The sequence below is a fragment of the Maniola jurtina genome, chromosome 18 (assembly GCF_905333055.1).
Source record: "Maniola jurtina chromosome 18, ilManJurt1.1, whole genome shotgun sequence".
In the NCBI taxonomy this organism is placed as follows: domain Eukaryota; kingdom Metazoa; phylum Arthropoda; class Insecta; order Lepidoptera; family Nymphalidae; genus Maniola; species Maniola jurtina.
Window position 1 is genome coordinate 2,445,498 of NC_060046.1, and position 21,926 is coordinate 2,467,423.

Consider the following 21,926-nt stretch of genomic DNA (forward strand, 5'->3'; position numbering starts at 1 on the left):
ATTGATATATTGAAGACACGAAGATTTGCGATGCTTGATAACGAAAAAATTTGAAAAATGTTAATTTTTTTTTTGTATTTGCATTGCCCTAAAACTAAGGAACGGTAACAAAACTATAACACAGTTTTTAATTATTCTAACCTAAATAGAGGTGGGGTGACGTCCTATTTGGGTGTGTGTGAGAGAGAGAGAGAGAGAGCGGGAGAGATAGTGTGTATATGCGCGTGTGAGCGTGTTTTTTTGTGCGAGTTTGTGTGTGAACTGTGAATTGACCCAGTAAATTTTAGGTTTGCATTACACAGTACATCAAAATTGCAATCTTGAAGATTATTATCATAAATATTGGTGATAAGAATTGGTACCGATGGATAACGTGCTCATCAAGGTAATTAGAAAAGGTAAAAGACAGGCCTTCAAAACCGGTAACCTGTCCCCCGATTGTGTAAGAAAAACATATTCATCGTAATCATGATCGACAGCAAAATCTGCCCCTTGATTGGTTGAATTTGCTGTTCACGTTTTTTGACAGCCAATCAAGGCACAGAATTTGCTTCCGATTACGAGTATGATAATACATTTTTCTTACACACTCGGAGAGCTGGTCGATATTTTTCAAAAAATCTTTTTTTTTTACATCTACGGTGACGAAAGCCAAAGTTCGTGATGTGCGATGTAGTTCAGGTACCGTACGTATTGTCCCTTCACATTTTACACGGCAATCGGTTTCTTTGCTCTGAAAATCAACTTTTCCCGATCCCTTCCGGGTTACATCCTGAATTTTTGTTCTATTCATTTTTCAAACTTCCTTTTCTAATTCCGCTTTTTTTGACTGTTTAAATGTTGACTTTCTTACTTAAAACATCGTTTGTTTAATGTATAAAGTCTCCTGTACATATTAGCTCAATACGTTTGATGAGTGTTGGCCAACGCTTCTTGCAAATTAAACCAAAATTATTTTATGTTACATAAACCTGAATGTCAGTTGCAAGTTGCATGTAATATGCTGTTTAACGTTCAACATAAACTTTTAAATTGCTAACGTAAACTGAATTTAATTTCACGAGCCAAAACTAAATATTGGTCCACTGGAATATGAAAGCAAAATGATTTCATAAATAGACATACATGTTAAGGGAGTTAGAGAACTTCTAACAAAACGTTGAATCTTCGACGTCACTGGCAACCGTCAAATATTAGTAGGTACATTTGACGTAGGTAGCCATAATGTAGCCCTATTTTTCTATGATTATATACATCGCCATAATCAAATATTTGACATATCGTCGATTCAGATTAAACCAAGAGTTCCCTCACTCCAGTTCACTCTGGAAATGCATTTTAGCAGATTCTCTACAATTTTGAGTACTGATATACAAGTCTAATTTTCTGTTAAGTGGTACTTTACAGTTTAGTTAAACTTGTTCCACGTTTAGTTAATACAAACTATGAGTAAATTCGGCTAAATTAGGGAAAATGTTGGTTCGCAAAATAGTAGAAAATAAATTATTTCATACCTAACAGCAAGTGTTAGCAGTTGGCAGCAAGTGTTAGCAGTTGAAAAACGAAATTAAGTAATAACTTATTTATTTTTGGGATAGCTACGTTTAGAGATTTTGCTTCAAACCACATAATGTTTCTATACGCAGTATAGAAACATTATGTGGTTTGAAGCACAATGGTTCTATACGCAGTATAGAAACATTGTGTGGTTGTGTGGTTAACACGCTGCATTGTCACAAGTTGCGTTGCTCTGACGTAAAACAGCCTTTAAAAATCGCCCCAAAACCCGTTGAACTTTGAATGAACAGTGAAAACCTACAAAGGACACAAGCCTGCCAGGCGCTTGGTCCTTTCGCCGAGTTTTAGGTCAATGTGTGCTGGAGTTTTACTTCTCAAAATCAAATTAGAATAAAATTATTACAAGCAAACCCTTTAAAGTCCTTGAAAGACTAATGACAACTTAAAATGAGACAATAATAAATAATTGATGCTGTAATTATTTCTCAACTCATTTATTTCTGAGAGCTAACAACTACTGGAGACAAACAAAAAGTAGGCCAAGTACAAGTTGGACTCACATACGAAGGGTTCCGTACCAATATCGTGTATCACTACTCAGTACCTACCCATATTATAAATGCGAAAGTGTTGGTGTATATTCTTTTACTTGTGTTCTAAGACATTCTTACCTGCCAAATTTCATGATTCTAGGTCAACGAGAAGTACCTACCCTATAGGTTTGTTTCCCCCCCATTGATAGACTCGACAAACAGAAAGACAGATACACAGACAGACAGACCTACACACAGACAGATAACGAAGGGGCCTATAAGGGGCCCTTTTTTCCTTTGGGTTACGGAACCCTAAAAATCAGCTCAACGAGGGACGGAAAGCAATGGCAAAACTTAATTGTGTCTGAATTCACGAACAAATAAAATCATTCTTCGTCACTTCGTTAACTCAATCGGATCCAGTGAAACAAATCTTTCTTTTATTTAAGTTATGAGTGGAATCAGTAGCTTTGTTTGTTTCCAGTTATTTACTAACCGACCCGCCACAACTTTGCTCGTGGAGAACTCCTGAAAAATCCTTTCTTAGTGAGGACATAGTACCCTATTTCTATTTTTTTTTTAATCTTAATAAGTTGAACACAATAATATAATAAAATACTTACAATTTTTTTTTTATTTTTGTGTACTTTTATACGATAAAAGCCTCAAAAAAAGTTTTAACGAAATAAATAAAAAAATTATCTACCTGTGTTCTAGCAGGTCCTCCATCCGGGTAAACGAGATACCTCTTCTGTCTTACTTTCCCGTTACATAAAACTACAAGCAGGTTAAACAAAATAAGCTTTCGTATCATGTTTACGTATCCTCTCCTGATATATTTCTTTTAATATTATATTATTCTTTTTATATTCTGCTGTATCTTTTAGAAACGTGCTCTTCTTATATTACTCTGTTTATATTCTACTGTATTTTTTAAAGACGTGCTTTTCCATCAAGAAATAAATCGATATAAGAAAAAGTAGAACATTATTATTTGCAGTGGTGGGATAAACCGTTTTGTTTTCGTACCTCTTTAGATAGTGAATGGTATTTTGATAGTTTAACTAGTTCATATTAATATGGTTTCTCAGAACCTTCACATTTTTTTCGCATTTTATTTTGTGTTTTATATCGTTTTTAGGTTAAAAGATAAATTAACTGGATTAATCCTAATCAATCCATACTAACATCCATACTAATACTATAAATGCGAAAGTGTGTCTGTCTGTCTGTCTGCTACGTTTTCACGGTCCAACCGCAAAACCGATTTAATGAAATTTGGTACAGACTTGAGGTACATCCCGGGAAGGACATAGGCTACTTTTTATCCCGGAAAATCGAAGAGTTCCTACAGGATTAAAAAACGAAATCAACGCGGGCGAAGCCGCGGGCATCCTCTAGTAATATTATAAAAGCGAAAGTGTGTCTGTCTATCTGTCTGCTAGTTTTTCGCGGCCCAAAAGTTTGACCGATTTCTTTGTGTTAAATTTTTGATTTACACTGAGGAATGCACTTAATCACAGCATTGAACATGTTTTACCTAATTAAAACTTTTTAAACTCAAAATCATGTCAGCTAAAAGCTTACATTAAATATTGGTAATGTTTTATAATAAAGAAACTGAAACCACACAATTTCAGTGCAAGCTGCAGGTTAAATAACATCTAAGTTTATGAAGCAAGCTATTAGCTCAGCAAAATATAAAGTGCACTGAAGGTACTCGTATATTTTACGGTCAACCGCGAGCTATTCAATAAACTGAATACTTACCTTTAAGCTTTTTGAGGCATTAGTTTCCTGCCATGTTCCCAATATTTAACACAGGCATTGCTCATTATTTTAAGCACATATTTGACAAGCTTAAGAGGGCTCTCTCCGTCACTCGTTTCATACAATCGTAGTTCCAATTTCATTTGAATATTAAGCAACCAAAGTCCATGAAATTTTGCAGACATATTCTAGAAACTAATATACTCTATGTCTGTGGTTTTCCAGATTTCTGTTAAAATATTCGGTTTCAAAGTTACACGGGCTTAAAAATTTTCATACAAATCTTTGAGCCCCTGTAATTTTGAAACTACATATTTTTAGAAAAATCTAAAACACCACAGACACAGATATTAGTTTCTAGAATATGTCTGCAAAATTTGATGGACTTTGGTTGCTTAATATTCAAATGAAATTGGAACTACGATTGTATGAAATGATTGACGGAGAGAGCCCTGTTAAATATTAATCTTGGCGTTAGTAGCCATGTAAACATTAGCTCTCATAAAATTTTCGTTTAAATATTAGTTTAAAACAGTGTCTTAGTCAAAAAGTTTGCTTAAAACATAAAAGTAGTTCTGATCTCTTAGTGAAAGTGTTGTTTTAACTAAAATATACTATCCTACAAACTTCTAATGCCATTTAATCACTGGACATACAAGTGCCTTAATCCTTAAAATATTAACAGTTTTACAAGTACAAAATTATCTATTTATACTCAGATAAAATACTCGTAATTCATTATCATAATCTGGCGAATTCCCTGGTGCAGTGGTGAGCATTGTGGTCTTATCAGTGGGAGGTTCCGGGGTCGATTCCCGGCAGGGGAATTTGATAATTTCTAAATATTTTCTAGTCTGGTGGGACGCTTCGGCCGTGGCTAGTTACCACCCTGCCAGCAAGGCCGTGCCGCCAAGCAATTTAACGTACCCGTACGATGACGTGTAGAAACCAAAAGGGTTGAGTTCAGTAATTTCACCAAATTCACGGTTATCGGTATTTTTCTTTTACTTGTGCTGTAAGTCTACCTACCTGCCGATTATAGATCCACGGAAGTAGGTACCCCATAGTTTGGACAAACGGACAGGCAGATAGACAGAACAAAGTGATCCTATAAGGATTCCTTTTTTCCTTTTGAGGTATTCCTAAAAAGTATAATTCAATTAATTTGGTTTGGCACGTAGTGATGGCAAGAGACCAGACGGTATGACTCTGGTTCCGTGGAAACAAGGAAGGCCGCTTGTATGGGATGCCACGTGTGTTGATACACTGGCGCTGTCTCACATACAGGTGACCTCCGTGGCGGCCGGAACGGCAGCCACTAAGGCAGAAAGGGCCAAGAGGCGCAAATATGAAAATATAGAAAATAATTTCATATTTGTGCCTTTTGGAGTGGAGACCATGGGTTCGTGGGGCGAGGATGCCAGATCCTTTTTTAAGGACCTGTTATCCCGTCTTGTGGAGTCCACGGGTGACCGGAAATCTGGCAGTTACCTTGGTCAGTATATTAGTCTGGCCATTCAACGAGGTAACGCAGCCAGTGTTCTGGGCACCCTGCCTCGTTACAGTATTTGGATGATATTTTTGTTTTATAAATTTTATATTTAAGTATTTTTAACATTTGTGAAAATCTGTATTATTACTATATGTAAAAACAAAAACTGAGAATTGATTTCAAAGGAAACTAAAACAATTTTACTATAATGTCCTATTTCAATTAAAATAATTCCCGTCACACGTCATGCGGTATAAAGTGCGGCATCAAAAAGCTTTTATGTTCAGAGTTTATTGAATAGGACTCCGCGGTCGTTTGCGCCGTAAATACCGACTGTGCAACTTTATATTTTGCTGAGCTAATAGCTTTATTGTGAACAGTGGAAGAAATAGGGTTAAGAGTTCGGAGTTTAGACCATCCATATTCCATACTAATATTATAAATGCGAAAGTGTGTCTGTCTGTCTGTCTGCTGCTTTTTCACGGTCCAACAGTTCAACCGATTTTGATGAAATTTGGCACGGAGTTAGCTTACATCCTAAGGGAGGACATAGGCTATCATATTCCGGGCATATCCCGGAAAATCAAAGTGTTCCCACGGGATTCTTAAAAGCCCATCTGTTTAACCGATTTTTGTGAAAGGTACAGAAGTAGCTTGCATTCCGGAAATTGACATTAGCAACTTTTATCCTGGAAAATCAAAGAGTTCCCACAGGATTAAAAAAAAACTAAATCCACGCAGACGAAGTCGCGGGCAACATCTAGTTTTCATATAATATGAACACACACACAGACAGAAAGAGGGGCCTAGCAAATTTGTTATCCAAATAAAGCTATGACGGGCGTTAAGTGAGATCTATGCGTTTATACTAAGCCAGCATTGGCTCATACAGATTTAAAGGTGTCCTAATCCACACTCAAAAATAAACCCTTTCACCTAACTTTAAGATTTAAAGTAGTGCAGCAAATTATGCAAATTATATGTATAATATCTAGTTATGTCAGTGGTAAGTAGTTTTCTGGGACATATACTCTGTTAATTCCAAGTAAGCCAGTCGTTTGAGTAAATTATCATTTATCAGAATAATTGCGCTATTAATGTGGTTTATTAAGCACGTAATCACGTACGTATTTAACTTTTAGTTTTGGTAGTAAAAGGTCGTGTCATTTACATTTAAGAGGAAAACCATCTCGAATGACTTAGACGATTTCACCTTCAAACTAGCAATTTTGACATGTCATGACCCTCTATTGACAATCAATCAAGCAGACATTTCAATCTGCGAAATTTACGCGGACTTTTAGTATTTTGACGTAGGAGGGTAAAAGATCCAGTACATGAACGAATAAGGATTACCCTGACTTTCACCTAAAATTAAGATATATGAGAATTGTTCTATATATAATTTTTATTTTTTGTGTATCTGTACACAGTATATCAAAAAATCAAATAAAATGCGTGGTATTAATTATTATAAATTATTTTATTTAACAAAAGGATAAATTGCCAGTAAATGAACTGGAAATTTCAGTGAATGAACGAACTCTATCTAGTGCATAAACTCTCGATTCCTATTAATAAATTCTTAAGTATATTTTCGGCTTGGAATTCAAAAAAAATTGTCAGATTTTCAGTTTTTGACTTATTGTATATTTTTTTCTACATTTTGCGCGATAAATCAAAAACTCTTTTACATAATAATAATAAATAAAACCTGTTTTAGAATGTATAATAGAGCCCTTTCATATGATATTATCCCCTTTGGTATAGTTATCTTAGTTTGAAAGTCACCTAAATTTTCTGGAAAACAGTCCAAATGACTACAGAGAAAATGAAACTTAACGCCCTTGTTGCATCCAAGTCGCTGGAAGTGCAACATCAGCTACTGAATGTGTTAAGAGTAGTGAGAATAATATACCGTAACACAAGTGTCTGATGTTATCAGATTTGTTCCTTTGAGCCGAGAAGCCACATGTTCTGATGCTTTTTAGACAATCTAAGATCTCTCATTAAGTGATCCAAATAATTTTGATTGAATGGTCTAAGTTGAGATGTAAAAAAGTCACTACATCGTCACTACCTTCTGAAAGTTCTTGAAATGGTAGATTAGAGGTACTGGGTTGGGGCTGAGGTACAGATTTATCACCAGAAGTCAGAATCGTTCAAATTGCAGACTGCAAGTTACAATAGAGCCGCTTGGAACAATTTTTTTGCTGTTTCTTCTGGTAATATTCACAACGCAGAAATAATAATCATCATGGTGTTTAGATGGTTCGCGCCAAATAATAAATTTTTTTTTTAGTAAAAGTAGTTAACTATTCTTATTTGCTCATAAACGCAACGAGGAAATACAGCTTCCACATATAAAAATTGGAGTCCAGGCCTTGCTGTTAGCTGCTAATGGGTTCTCAAAGTAGCCCGAGTATGCTTGTTTTACTGGGCACAAAAGGAAAGAATTAAAGGAGCTTACCCAGTACATCTTAAAAGATCCGTTATAGATACATGCATCCTGCCATGCCTTACCTATGCCAGCCAAACATGGGTCCAGACAAAGAATATAAAAAGAAATAGTAACTTGCTAAAGGGCGATGGCAAGTTGCATAAATTAAGCAAAAAATATTCAAAGTGAGAATTGAAGACATAAGAAAAAAGACAAAGCCTACAGACACCTTGAGACATGCCCTAAAACTGAAATGCAAATGGTCATATTGTATCGATTTTTACAGATGAAAGAAGGACAGGTAGGTAGACCGAAGACGCGTTGGTCTAATGCTATTGTGCAAATCGCGAGAGAAAATTAGCTTGATAGTACCAAAGACAGAGAGAAATGGGGATACCCAAGAGGGATCCATATCCAAGAAAGAAGAATACCAGAATAAATATAAAAAAAATTCAAAAGAAAAATAAAACCGATTTCAAAATCACAAACACTAAAAAGTAAAAAATAATTTAAGTTATTGTGGTTTTTGAAGTCGGTTTTATTTTTCTTTTGAAAATTTTTTATTTCAAAATTTTTAGTGGCCCCACTGTACTATAATAATATGCCATGCCCAGCTAAAACCCTACTGTTTACTAAGCAATTACACTGATCGCGAGCAATTTGCTCTTATCCATTGAGGAGTTCTGTTCTCCATCTCAGAAGATATTCATCAGAACTTCATCAAATTTATATGGGACCACCTGCAAAGTATACCTAGCTTTTCAAAAAAAAATAATTTCCAAATCGGTCCAGGCGTCTTTGAGCAATCGGTGAACATACATTAAAAAAAAAATTGAATTTGCTCTTATCCATTGAGGAGTTCTGTTCTCCATCTTCAAAGATATTCATCAGATCTTTACCAAATTTATATGGGACCACTTGCAAAGTATACCCTATCAAACAAAAAAAAATTCAAATCAGTCCAGGCGTCTTTGAGTAATCGGGGAACATACATAAAAAAAAAGATACCGACGAATTCAGAACCTCTTCCTTTTTTTAAAGTCGGTTAAAAATATACTAAGATTTACTAACATGGTGTTATACCACAGAGTAGCAAACAGAGGCAAAGCTTCTAAGAAGCGAGCAAATTTTATAACTATTTTGGTAGGGTTGGCACTGGAGGATACAATTTAATTAACAATAGTTATTTGTTCAACAAGATGGTAAAGTTTGTTTTTGTTGTTATTGCCTAGTTTAAATATCGATCTTTAAATATCGATCAATAGATCTAAATATCGATTTTGAACGAAATCGGTCAATTAACAAAGAATTTCAAAATGGCGTCGACTTTTTAAATTTTGGTAACAGTTTCTTATTTTGTGATCCCAGGGAGCTCTAAATATCGATTTTGAACGAAATCGGTCAATTAACAAAGAATTTCAAAATGGCGTCGACTTTTTTAAATTTTGGTAACAGTTTCTTATTTTGTGATCCCAGGGAGCTCTAAATATCGATTTTGAACGAAATCGGTCAATTAACAAAGAATTTCAAAATGGCGTCGACTTTTTTAAATTTTGGTAACAGTTTCTTATTTTGTGATCCCAGGGAGCTCTAAATATCGATTTTGAACGAAATCGGTCAATTAACAAAGAATTTCAAAATGGCGTCGACTTTTTTAAATTTTGGTAACAGTTTCTTATTTTGTGATCCCCAGGGAGCTCTAAATATCGATTTTGAACGAAATCGGTCAATTAACAAAGAATTTCAAAATGGCGTCGACTTTTTTAAATTTTGGTAACAGTTTCTTATTTTGTGATTGCAGGGAGCTCTAAATATCGATTTTGAACGAAATCGGTCAATTAACAAAGAATTTCAAAATGGCGTCGACTTTTTTAAATTTTGGTAACAGTTTCTTATTTTGTGATCCCAGGGAGCTCTAAATATCGATTTTGAACGAAATCGGTCAATTAACAAAGAATTTCAAAATGGCGTCGATTTTTTTAAATTTTGGTAACAATTTCCTGTTTTGTGATCCTAGGGATCCTCAGATATTGATTTTGAACAAAATCTATGACAGTTCAAGAAAATAGATTTTAAACACTATTTAAATTATTATCATTAACATTAAATTAAATGAAAACACGACGCGCGACGTGTACTGCAGCCCCTGAACTTGAGCACAGGCCGAGCCGGTATAAACCGATTTCTCTCCGTACGCGACGTAGCGCCTGTGCTCACGCACACACGCGCCTCAAGCTTGTAGTAGTGTACCTATCGTAGCGCGCTTGTATGAAGCTTTGACTCTGTTCGCTACTCATGTGGTTATACAACGCAATACCACACTCACAAACACTCGTACAAACATACAACACACTCACACACACACATGGACGCACGCACACGCACTTTTGAACGGTTTGAACGGAACACGGTTTTGAAATTGAAATTGAAAAAAGTGTAAGAATTTGTAAGAAAATATTTAAAAAAGGTATATCAGCCGGTTTTTTATTCCAGCTCTTAATACATGTAAAAACGTCCAATCTGTTCATTTACTCGAGCCTTTACCCTAGTACCTAATTATATCGACCGCCCCATATCAAAACAAAGTAAATGTCATTTTTCCGAAAATCGTTTTATGTCATAAGCCTAACTTTCATAGTATGTCCCGTTGTATTGTAAGGACACCCACATTAAAGTAAAATTAAAAGCTAGTAAGTCGCTTTGACCATTTTAAAACATAGTAAGTCTTTGAACTGGCTAGGTTTTTATAGATTAATGCGCCTTACTAAGTTTTTAAAAGGAATTAGATTAAATAAAATAAATATCACCCATTATCTAAATACCATGTCAAAACAGTAAATACTTAATAATGCATTAAAATTTAAAAGTAAGATAGGAAAAGTCAATGACCTCTACATGTCAACTGTTAAATATGGTTTGCAAGGGAAATACTTTGCATACTTACATAATGTTTTTAGGGTTCCATATCTCAAAAGGAAACACGGGACCCTTATAGGATCACTTTGTTGTCTGTCTTTGTGTCCGTCTGTCCGTCTGTCGTGTCTGTCAAGAAAACCGATAGGGTATTTCCTGTTAACCTAGAATTATGGGCAGGTAGATAGGTCTCAACTCTCATAGCCCAAGTAAAGGAATAAATCCGAGAACAAATTTCGTGATTCTAGATCAACGGGAAGTACTGTATAGGTTTTCTTGACGGACGGACGGACAAATGGGCAGACAGCAAAGTGGTCCTTTAAGAGCTCCGTTTTTCATTTTGAGGTACAGAACCCTAAAAAAGAAAATGATGCACATGTAATGAATAAATGTGTTGGCCAGTCTTCACACTAAAATATTTAAACCCCTTTAATTTAAAAACTGTCATAGCCTAGTGGTTAGAACGTCCGCCTCCTAATCGAAGGTCGGGGGTTCGATCCCGGAATCACGCACTACTAACTTTTCAGTTATGTGCGTTTTAAGCAATTTAATATCACTTGCTTTAACGGCGAAGGAAAACATCGTGAGGAAACCTGCATACCTGCAAGTTTTCCATGTTCTCAAAGGTGTGTGAAGTATGCCATTCCGCATTGGACCAGAAAGAACTACGGCCTAAACTTCTTTTGAATTTAAACCACTTACTAGGTTTTGATCTGAGAAAGAAATTTGACATTAATTGACAAAATTGAGAGACCTAAGCTTGTATAAGAACACAGAAGTGTCATAATTCGTGTTCACTTTGCCTAACGACTCTCAGAGAGCAGAGAGAGATTTAAACTGTTTCTTATAATCACTGGCCATATTTCAAATGCGAAAGTGTGTTTGTTGGTTTAATATTCAATCACGCTGCAACGGAGCAACCAGTCGACGTGGTTTTTTGCATGGATACATTTAAAGACCTTGAGAGTGACATCTCTCTCCGCATCGTATTCTTTATTGCTGAGGGTTGTGACCTCTTTCCATTATTCCTACATCTAATGGTAGGTTTTCTTGGGATAATAATGCAGTGGGTTCAAAGAGCCTACGGAACTCGACTAGAAAAACGAGATTTTGACACTTAGGTTTAACGGTTATGAATTAGTTATTAATATCAGTGATAAAATTGATTAAGGCTGTCAGGTAAAATGACATTTATCTCGGAAAATCAAAGAGTGTCCACGAGATTTTTTTCCAAGTTTGCGCTACTAACTACATATATTATGAAGAGGAAAGGTTTGTTTGTTTGTTATCGATAAACTCTGAAACTACTGAACTACTTGCACTAAAGACATAATCATCAACATCAACCGACAGACGTCCACAGTGAACATAGGTCTTTAATAGGGTCTTCCACATGCTACGGGTTTGCGCCGCCTGAATCTTTGCGCTTCCGCTTGACGACAATCATGCTTTAAAGAAAGCAATGATGAGGTCCAAGTTGGAGCACGCTTACCTAGAAGATGCCTATTCACTCTTGGCTTGCAGGTATCTAAGGTATATATGGCAGGAAACACGGCCGCCGAAATGGCGTTCCAACCTTTAGGCTCTCCCCATTGCCCGCAGCATGAATCTGAGCTTTCTTATGAGACCCATGGTTATATTATGTACATATAATATCTCATAAGAAAGCTCTAACACACAATCCAGCTAAGTAAGTCCAATTTCGAAAAAAGCTAGCTAGCCGACAAATCTAACTCAGGCAGTCTTCGGGAACCTTCGAGATGTCTCTGTCCAAAATTCCTCAATGCTTGAAGAACAGTCTTTGAATAGTGCATATTGTCAGTGATGAAATATGGATCCGAAATATAGGTCTTTTTTTTGTACACAGGAAATGCCTGACGCATACCCCTCCGTCATGTGGGGCTTGCACCAAACTTGCACTACAACGAAATCCATTTCGGAACACGGCACCCGGAACGAGGCGCGCTATCTCCTAACATAGGTATAATACCTATTTAGAACACTTACTATCTGTCATCATAATCTATGACAACCTCCGAGTATTTACCTGGTAAAACCGTAACTTTAGAATAAAATTTAGTATATAAGCAGGCTTCATTTAGAAATGAAAAAATCCCTATTTTATTTTTCAACGATTATAAACACAACTTTCATTCAAAAATAATAAGCTTAAATTCATTTTAAATAATATTTTGCGACGAAATGACGCGCACAGTCCTTCCGCCATGACAGTCCAGTGGACACTGAATTCCATAGAGCGCCTGCAAGAAAATAAATAGCACAGGAAGTTTTTTGGTTAGTTTTAGATTATTTAAGAAACGAAAAACATTTAGTATAAAACTAACAGTTAAAATTGATTGCTAAACCTAAACATATCATTTTCTGGAGGTTGGCTTCAAAGTATCAAGATGTTAAAGAAAACTTTTACAGAACAAGTTGCGAACAGCAATGTTTTCAACTTGGTTTTTTTTTTTTATTGGGATAATGTATACTAAATAAAAAGAGGCCCTTATAATCTTCACAAACTGAAGTTTTTAATTGCATGTATTTAATAGCTGTTAATGCTTTAGAAAAATAAACAATTTACTTCAAAGTACAGCATTTTTGCGATTTGTCAAATAGCAATTACCTTAACAGGGCTCTCTCCGCCACTCGTTTCATACCATTTCATACAATCGTAGTTCCAATTTCATTTGAATATTAAGCAACTAAAGTCCATGAAATTTTGCAGACATATTCTAGAAACTAATATCTGTGTCTGTGGTGTTTTAGATTTTTCTAGAAATATGTTGTTTTAAAATTACAGGGGCTCAAAGATTTGTATGAAAATTTTAAGACCGCGTAACTTTGAAACCGAATATTTTAACAGAAATCTGGAAAACCACAGAAATAGATATTAGTTTCTAGAATATGTTTGCAAAATTTCATGGACTTTGGTTGCTTAATATTCAAATGAAATTGGAACTACGATTGTATGAAATGGTATGAAACGAGTAACGGAGAGAGCCCTCTTAACGCCTCTACAAATAACTTCAAAACCAAAAAACCGGTCAAGCGCGAGTTAGACTACGCACTCGAAGGGTTCCGTGCTACCATCGTGCAAAATAACACTTTTATGTGCAACACTGCAAGTTAATGGCAGACAGTTACATGTGATTTAGTAAACTAATTATTTAGTTGTTCGTGTACACATTTCAATTATTTTTTTGTGATGTAATCACAAATTCACGGTTTTCGGATATTTTCCTTTACTTATGCTTTAAGGCCACGGCCTAACTACCTACCAAGTCTGACTCTAGGTCAACAGGAAGTACCCTATAGGTTTTAACTCCCTAGTCTTGACAGACAGGGCAGGCAGATAGACAACGAAGTGATCTATAAGGTTACATTTTTTCTTTTGAGGTACGTAACCCTAAAAAGCTTCGTTGTCGTTATGAACTAATAAACATCCATTGCTAAACACAGTTCTCTTGTAGGGACTTCTACGCGGCTTGTTTTTCCAGTGTCTACCCACTTCATGGGGATCTGCCAATACTACGCTTTCCGGTGCACTTTTCCAGCACTTTGTGGCCGCAACATCTATCTTCGAACTATGCCCCCCACCCTAGCCGAAGTGGCAATATAGCTTATGCCCACGACTTCGTCTGCGTGGACTAAACTTTCAAACCCTTATTTTACCCCTTCCACGGTTGAATTTTCAAAAATCCATCCTTAGCAGATGTCTACCTATGTCATAATATCTGCTAATATCTGCATGCCTCCGACTGAGCTGTGCGTTGATGTATCAGTCAGTCAGGGCTTCTTTAATATCGAGATTATATTCAAAAGCAAATCTGGAGCTATGTTTTTTTTCATGTTCTTCTAAAGGTCTTCAATACTAAAGTATTAAAAATATTTTGTTTCAGGCTATATCTTCTTCATACGGTACTCACGGAGAATGTGGACTCCCACAAGAGACAAAAGAGATACCTTATATTTACACCTTTTACACAATATGGAGTAAGTTAACACCATCAATGTTTCACTACTATCGAAAAATGTGGGTAGTTCGAAAACTTTGTTAAGTAGACGAATTGCTGTTTCTTCAAGCAAGGTTGCTATTTATCTCATAATAGTTAGTGAATAAGTTTTCATGGATTTGTATCGCTGGACATAATTGGCGAATATGAAGGGGAAGGGACTGGTTGTTAATTTCGGCCGCTAAGCTATTCAAAGACCCCTATAATTCAAGGAAAACCTTTGAAGATATTTTTTCTCAAATAGACCCAACTGATAATCGTATCCAACTGATAATTGCAAAGGCGAGCTTGCCTTTGCAACGCAGGCAAGAAACAGGCAGTCGTCAAGTCAAATTCTCAAGTCAGTCTTGTGCTTTTACTGAGTATCCGTTCTGCTACAGGTATTCGTGACAGTGTCCATCCCACTCCCTCATCCAGAGAACCTTGTGTCTGTGGCGTGGTTCATAGAAGCTAACTACTACACTGTGGACAACGCAACATACTTGGAACCTCTTCTTGGTGATATTGGCGATGTGAGTATAATAAAAATTCTGCTAACTACATCGAAGTTTACTAGTTTCCTAGATTAAGAAGCGATACGCGAGCGAGTGAACATGTATGTTAGCTTAGATTACAGAAGTGACAAGTGTAAATAAAAAAATTATAACATCCCCGACAAGTGAAGGTTACAACTTACGTACAGTAACTAGAAAAGAGCTGATAACTTTCAAACGGCTGAACCAATTTTCTTGGTTTATAGCTAAGAACACTCTCGATCGAATCGAAGGTGGCTACCTTTCAAACGAAAAAACTAAATTAAAATCGGTTCATTAGGTTAAAAGCTACGGATGCCACAGACAGATACGCAGATACACACGTCAAACTTATAACACCCCTCTTTTTGGGTCGGGGGTTAATTAGGATATTTGTATGCTAATTAAATGAAAACCAGCTTAAGAAGAACTTTCCTCAAAAGTGAACTGGCGGCATTGCAAGAAAGTAGTATTCAAAAGAGCTATTCATGGTGGCAAGGAAAGAATAATAAATAAGATTCCAATAAGAATAAGAGCCAACTATATTCCCTGACTTTTTCGATAAGTTTCTGTCACCTGTACCTCCTTTATGTTATCAGGTACCTACAGTCCGTCATCAACGAAGTACCAAAAACAAGAACAGTACGATCACCAGACGCAGCGTTTACACCTTCATCGAAGCTATGCTTGAACGGTAAGCGTTAGAGCAAAGTTAAATAAGAGTAGTTCATATTATAGCTACAGCATATTTAATAACTCATCATGACATGATGTAGGTATGCAGTACCCATAGAATTATTAAGTTATACCTAGCACCTAGTGCATAAGAATTTCCAAATTCCTTGGTTATACCAAATAGTGCCATACTAATCTTTCGCAGTTTCTGCTCAAACATTCAAAGTTGACATACGTTCAAACGTTCTTTCCACTTCTCAGAAGTTTTTTAGGGGTAAAATCATACTCATACTACTCATTATTTTTTTAGTACATCTACACATCGGTCCTAATCTAATCTTGGGAGGATGAAAAAGCGATGATGGTCTAGTGGTTAAAGACTTTGGCCTCCTGCTCGGTTGATCTCTAACTTTTCATAGTTATTGTGTGTTTACAGCAGTTAAATGCCACTTGCTTTAGCAGTGAAAAAAAATATTATGAGGAAACCTGCATGCCTACGAGTTCTCCATAATGTTCTCAAAGGTGTGTGAAGTCTGTTAATCCACACTACTAGTATGACTATGGCCAAACCCATCTCATTCTAAGACGAGACCCATACTCGGTAGCCGGCCGGAGGCGGGTTAATGATGATTGATGATGAAAACTCAGGTCTAAGTTATACCTGCTAGGCCTCTGTTCACTCTTATACTTAGTTTTGCAGGAAGAATCATCCTAGACTACGTCCTGTCCCAGTACCGTGTCTCGTAGCTGTAGTTTTAAGTTTACCTACGTAATTATAATTATCACCACTAATCTAACAATTCTGACTATGAAAAAGTGTACAACAGTACCTACCTACTTTGAACAAATGATTTTGAGTTTGAGTGCAAAAATATTGTAGCTTACTAAAATTACTCTATAAAGCCTGAATTCTCAGCGAATGATAACAATTTCAGTCATTATGTAACACTAATAAACCATTCGGTTGGTACGCGGCAGTTCGCTAATCCAGCAATTTTGTTGCGGAACACGAATCGCTGAGTTACGTAAATATACTTACTACTTACTTGCTTACTCGTCGTATTCATACTTCATAGTGCTTATAGTACGTGACAGTCAAGATGGCAATAGGGGTATGAGGCGGGGGGACGCCCCGCACACTCGCACGTCACCCGCGCTATCCCGCACTTATATTATGTCTCCAGATTGCAAGCTATCTCTGCGCCACATCAAAATCGGGTCATGATAAGTTAGCAGACCTCTTGCATTTATAATTTTCGTATGTACAAGTGTAAATTAAAAATTTATAGTAACCCCGACAAGTGAAGGTTACAGTAACTAGAAAAGAGCTGATAACTTTCAAACGGCTGAACCGATTTTCTTGGATTATAGCTAAGAACACTCTCGATCAAGCCACCTTTCAAACAAAAAAAAAACTAAATTAAAATCGGTTCATTAGTTTAGGAGCTACGAAGCCACAAACAGATATACAGATACTATACTTATAACAACTCTCTTTTTGGATCGGGGGTTAATAATATCTATCAATTAGATCAGGGTAGTTAAATAATAAGTTTTTTTTTTTTAAATCTTTATTTTTTTGGGACTTTTGTCCGACACGGACACGCCAGCCCCATCGTAACCTAAATTACAATTACAATTATATTCTAAATAACATAGTGGAATGCAACAGATACAAGTGGAGAGATATAGCAACATTTTCAGATTCATTTTATTTCCATGGAAACTTACAGCTTCATTACCGACTAGTTAAATAGATAAAACTTTAAAAGAGTTCACGAAGTAGAAAATTAAACTCAAGGAGATAAGTTTTCACAGATAGAAAATGATCTAATGAAGGATTAAGAGATTCTTGGGGTAAATCCATATAAAGTTTTGTTTTGTTATTTTTCAGGCACAATTACCCCGGCCGGGCGTGCCTGCTTAGGGGCATTTGCGACAGCGCCTCGCAGTTCCTGCATAACGGCGTGCTGGGCGATTTACTGCACCTTGTGCTCACGTGAGTTGCCTTGATAGTTACAGTTTGTTTCGTGTTGAAAGACAGCTAGTAACACGATTTTTTTTGGTTTCTTTTAAAGGAGATCGTTTACGGACGCAAGACTTACAGAAGCCAATAGAGCTAGAGCAAGAGCTGATAGAGCCAAAGACGCGCAAGAGACGCATTTTTAACCCCCGACCCAAAAAGAGGGGTGTTATAAGTTTGACGTGTGTATCTGTGTATCTGTGTGTCTGTGTATCTGTGTATCTGTGTATCTGTCTGTGGCATCGTAGCGCCTAAACGAATGAACCGATTTTAATTTAGTTTTTTTTGTTTGAAAGGTTGCTTGATCGAGAGTGTTCTTAGCTATAATCTAAAAAAATTGGTTCAGTCGTTTAAGAGTTATCAGTTTTTTTCTAGTTTTCTTGTAGAAAAGAAGGTTAGATAACCGTTAGGTTCTTAATATTATGTCAATAGACAAATGTCAAGCTGTCAAGATGGACGTTGCCTAAATACATAATTATTTATTTGAAAATGATGTTTTGGAAAACTCAAATACTTTGGATCGTCGGGGGTGTTATAAATTTTTAATTTACAGTTGTTCTTTAAATCGTTGTTCTGTCACATTTACCCCGGCTGGCAGTGCGTGCTGCTAGTGGCACCGGAAAGTTCTAGAATAAGTAAGCGTAGTGTGGGACGCCCTCCAGCAAAATAGACCAAAGATATAAAGAGGGTGGGGGGAAGTGGCTGGATGATGAAGGCTAAGGACCGATTGTGGTAGCGCCGCGTTCTTTGGGAAAGGCCGTTCAGCAGTGGATGAAAATTACAAGCTATATAAATTACTCACCAAAAATTTTAGTCAGTTATCACATAAACTTACTAAAAACATAAATCCAACTCACCCACAAAATAATAACACGCACATAACCCGATAATAGCAAATATAACCATTTCCAAAACCAATCAAACATTTGACCGGCGATCCTACCTCATTAAACTTCATAGCACCCCATAATGTTGACAATCTAAAATACACTTAATTCTAAACCTTATTTTATGAACAAGAGGGTCTAAAATTGAAAAAGAATAGCAAACATTTGATATTAGGGCAGTAATATGTGAACATGTGGCGGCTGTGAAACGTTGTGAGAGATGAAATCTAATAAATGTAGCAGTCATTTATACAGGGTGCGGAGTCTAGGTGTTGGAGGCAGTATATCATTTGTTCAACACGCTAGAAATTTTATTAGACCAGACGAATCTTAGGGTATGTGCAGATGAAGGACGAAGGACATACTAAAATTATTTTTATCGTATGTACGAGTATATGACAAGAAATAAATATTCTTTTATTTGGGACCATAGCGCAGATCTTAAATATGGCGAACAGAGTCTGGTGAGAAGATTCGGTCGTGGCTAGTCACCACCCTACCAACAAAAGTGTGTCACTGAGCGACTTAGCGTTCTAGTCCGATGCCGCGTAGATCGATAAAAAAGTAACAGTTACTATAATTAATAAAATTTATTGTGCTCGCTTCGCTCATAGCTTTATCTTCTATTCTTTCTGCCTAGGCCTTCAACGTCGATGTCAGAAGAGGACATAGAAGATTTCTACTATGAAGCGGAGTACTGGGGCCTGGAGGGGAAATGTGGGGACTACATCAACGCGTGCCCTGACAACCCTATCGATCGTATATCTATAGGTTTAGAATAAATCGATTTCGCAATCGAATTTACTACTTACTTTTACTTACATTATTACATATAAGTATTGATTTTTAAATTTTTAGACAAGCTAACTGAAGAATAATTACAATAAGAATAAATAAAATCTGTAACAATATCCAGCAAATATATGCGGGTTCATATTGGCCAGCGGGATGATTCGCTACAGTGTCTAACACTGATTGATAGCCACCGAGTTCAATGACATTTATATTTAATCCATTGAAGGTTTTCAACGAAAAATTATTTTAGTGTCACTCAGTGAAGCAGCAATGTAATACCAACCAATTTCAAATGAGCTCGGTGACTATGATTCAGTGTTAGACACTGAATTGGCGAAACATCCTGCAGGAGCGTTTACATGACGCTTTTGAACGGGATTAGTAGTCTTGATCGGAGGAACATTCATTTCTGTAACTCTCTTTCACTACAGAAATGTTCGAAGTTGTATCATTATTTACTATAAAAAGTGCGCAATGTACCTACTCCCTGACGTAAAGATCAACTCACTCACTCGACGTAAAGATGGCTCACTCGACGAAGGTATTCACCGATATTCGCTCCAGCAATGCGCAGGACTTCAATTGCTTTTATACATGGCATAATATTGTATATCAAATCTTTGAAAAGAGCAACCGCCGAGTTTCTTGCTGGTTCTTCTCGGTAGGAAAGGCATTCCGAACCAGTGGTAGATGCTTTTGACGATTCAAAAGAACTTGTAAAAGTCTAATTGAATAAAAATATTTTGAATTTGAATTTGAATTTGAATTTGAATTTGAATATGTAAAGATTAAATTCAAAATGTTACATTACAGGCGAATTCTCCTGGTCAGTACTTGGTCGCTATATTCCGCGACTTCCTGTATATGAATTTGAATTTAGGCTATTGGGGTTACGTTTTACTGTGTAAAATTGAAAAAGTTGAAAAAATAACCTTTGAACTCTTTTTTCTGAAAAATAAAGTTCGAGTCAGCTATCAAGGGGCAATAGATAAAACAACAATCCGCTGTATTGAGCGAAAAACCGTCCAAAAGCTTCACCATGCAATCCGGTGTTCAATCAAAATATCGTTATCGGATGCTCGTAGGGTTGCCACCTTAAGATACTTTTTATTTTTTACTAAACGATGCCCACGACTTCCGGGATATATCTATGTTTAAAGATCCCGCAGGAATCATAGACTTTTATGGGATAAAAAGTAGTTTTTACGTGAAAGACTAACAAACATATACATACATGCAATCTTCCGCATTTTAGCGTGGTTTAAAAAGATTTTAAAAAGTATCACTTCTGAAATTACTAATTTTTCCAATATTCTAGGTCCCGAGAAAAATCTTTTTGATAGAGATAAGCAGTTGTAATTATAGTTACCTTTGTTAACTGGATTTAAGTACACTTTACTTATTGACAATTTTTCTCTTGGATCCATACCTAAATTACATTAAAAACTAAATATATAAAAGGAAAAGGTGACTGATTGCTCTATCAACGCGCAGCTCAAACTACTGAATGGATCGGGCTGAAATTCGGCATGCAGATAGCTATTATGACGTAAACATCTGCTCAGAAAGGATTTTTGAAAATTCAAAGAGGGTAAAATAAAGATTTGTTTGTGTAGTTTACGCGGACGAAGTCGCGGGCAAGTTAAGCGAACACAACAACTACACAATACTTACAAATATCAACTTCTTAGTTCTTGAAAAAAAGGTTACATAAGAACTGATAGAACAGAAAGATAGAAAATGCCAGTAACTCTGTATGCCTATCACTGTCAGTGTTTTAATCTAAACCTTTACAGTCATAATTCTTTATTTATAATAAAAGTAGCAACCCTACATGCTCACTGACATACGCTAGTTTGCACAACATGTGAACCTTATAATTGGCGATATAAGGTTCAAATTGTTTTATTTTTTGATTTACAAGTATTTCGTCAGTGGATTTACATCACTGGCAGTTGACGGGGTAAATATTGGCGTATGGCTAAATTGCTTGCAGATTCAGTGTAGGTAGTATTTTAGGAATAACTTTAAAAATTCAAAATTCAAAATATTTTTATTCAATTAGATTTTTACAAGTTCTTTTGAATCGTCAAAAGCATCTACCTACCACTGGTTCGGAATGCCTTTCCTACCGAAAAGAACCAGCAAGAAACTCGGCTAAAGGATGTAAGATTATAGTTTAGTTAAATATTTTACCATATTTTTATATATATATATATATATATATATATATATATATATGTATATATATATATAATATAAATAATTTTAACCAATAATATTATGGTGAGCCTGCCATAGAATCATCGCAACGGCTACCATTAGATTTTATCACTAGATTTTACACTA

The 21,926-nt window shown here is 36.1% G+C and overlaps 1 protein-coding gene and 1 long non-coding RNA gene across 2 annotated transcripts; one reads left to right on the forward strand and one right to left on the reverse strand.

Moving 5' to 3' along the window:
* Positions 1–429: 429 nt before the first annotated feature.
* Positions 430–13,021, reverse strand: LOC123874342. The gene is made up of 3 exons (XR_006797897.1): positions 13,012–13,021; positions 2,227–2,231; positions 430–550 (listed from the first exon to the last, which is right to left on the reverse strand). It is a non-coding gene; the product is annotated as an uncharacterized LOC123874342 (long non-coding RNA).
* On the forward strand, positions 6,353–19,564 carry LOC123874333. The gene is made up of 6 exons (XM_045919607.1): positions 6,353–6,436; positions 14,572–14,665; positions 15,066–15,197; positions 15,797–15,891; positions 17,767–17,871; positions 19,423–19,564. The coding sequence occupies exons 1-6, from the start codon at positions 6,411–6,413 to the stop codon at positions 19,562–19,564; spliced, it is 594 nt and encodes a 197-aa protein (XP_045775563.1). The 5' UTR covers positions 6,353–6,410.
* The last annotated feature ends 2,362 nt before the right edge of the window (positions 19,565–21,926 follow it).